The 1,320-nt window shown below is 62.8% G+C and overlaps 1 protein-coding gene across 1 annotated transcript in view; it reads left to right on the top strand.

Moving 5' to 3' along the window:
• Nucleotides 1–585: 585 nt before the first annotated feature.
• Nucleotides 586–1,320, top strand: part of MNEG_15063 (ATP-dependent Clp protease ATP-binding subunit ClpB) — a gene marked incomplete at both ends in the record, with an annotated part of 2,974 nt that continues 2,239 nt past the window's right edge. The window contains one exon of the mRNA XM_014036466.1: nt 586–621. Within this exon, the coding sequence (XP_013891920.1) occupies nt 586–621 (36 nt within the window). The remainder of the gene's footprint in view (nt 622–1,320) is intronic.

Genomic DNA, 1,320 nt, shown 5'->3' with positions numbered 1-1,320 from the left:
GCGCGTGGGCGCGGGCGGGGTCCTGACGGAAGAGTGCGCGGTAGAGGTTGATCAGATGGGTGGAGAAGGTGCCTCGGGCCGGCTGTATGCGATGCATCCAGCCAGACGTTGCCCATTTGGTTGTTTTTGGGCAGCCGCTGAACGGCGGCAAGCCAGAAGCCGGCAGTCCTCATTACAGCTGCTCCAGCGCCCAGCTGTCGGCGGCCGTTAGGCGCGTGCACCGCTTTGCACAGTGCTGGTTCATAGACAGGTGATAAGGCTCCACGTTGTCGCGGATGCCCTCTTCATAACAACGCACCTATGGAGGCGCCGCAAAGGGCCACGCCGAGCGTCACGAGTTGATCTGGTGGCGCGCACGGAGGACGTTGAAATTCTGCACAGCATACACGATCAGTTTGAGAAATTAGTAACTATATCAGCGAACAAGGCTTCTTATGAACCAGCGCACAGTCAGCAGGGGTTTGGCCCAGCTTCCCACAGCAACTTGTGGGGAAATCCAATGCGTGTTTCTAGCGATTATTCAAACGAGCCACAACGTATAATGAGCAATGATACGTTATTGTGAAGGTTGAGGCAGCAGCCGCCATGGTGCCGGCGCACTTGCTGTGGGCGAATGCCGTGGTGAGCGCTGGCACCTGTGCAATGCGGCGCGGCATCAGCAGCAGATGCGCGCGCACAGCAGGTGACGCGCCCATTGGCCAACCAATGCACAATTGGATTGCAGCATACGATGCGACTGCAGCCGAGCCCATCCCCCCTTCCCCTGGTCAGCAGGCGCGGCCGAGTGTCACCACAACCAGTGTCGGCGCAGCCGCATCGCTGTGGGCGCCCCTGGTGCGCGGCTATGCTGCAGCGGCATCCGCCACACCCACGGCGGGCGTCCCCTCTGCGGCCCATCAAAAAGGCCAGGGCGAGGGAATCGGCAGGTGCGACGCCAGGGGTTTGATGGTCAGCATGCTGCTCTGCGCGTTGGCCCACCGTCAAACCTGCTACAATGGAGAGCAATCTGACGTGCCACGCGCCAGCTTGAGGACTCCCCTTGCAATAGACACGGCCCCAACTTGAACCACCACCCAATCAGCCTTGAACCCGCAGCAGACCCCTATCTTGCCTTTGCCATTTTAATTGAACCGCCGCGGACGCCGGGCGACGCGCTACGCGCCCGCAGGCGCAGCCGCCAGCTGGACGCGCTCAAGCGGTACGGGCGGGACATGACCGCCGAGGCGCGGCGCGGGCTGCTCGACCCCGTCATCGGGCGGCGCGGCGTCATGCAGCGCGTCATGCAGGCGGGTGATGACGCGCTGCGGCCCCGCCGTTCCC

This window comes from Monoraphidium neglectum (assembly GCF_000611645.1).
Source record: "Monoraphidium neglectum strain SAG 48.87 unplaced genomic scaffold scaffold04995, whole genome shotgun sequence".
NCBI lineage: Eukaryota > Viridiplantae > Chlorophyta > Chlorophyceae > Sphaeropleales > Selenastraceae > Monoraphidium > Monoraphidium neglectum.
This window is presented reverse-complemented; position numbering and strand designations above follow the sequence as displayed.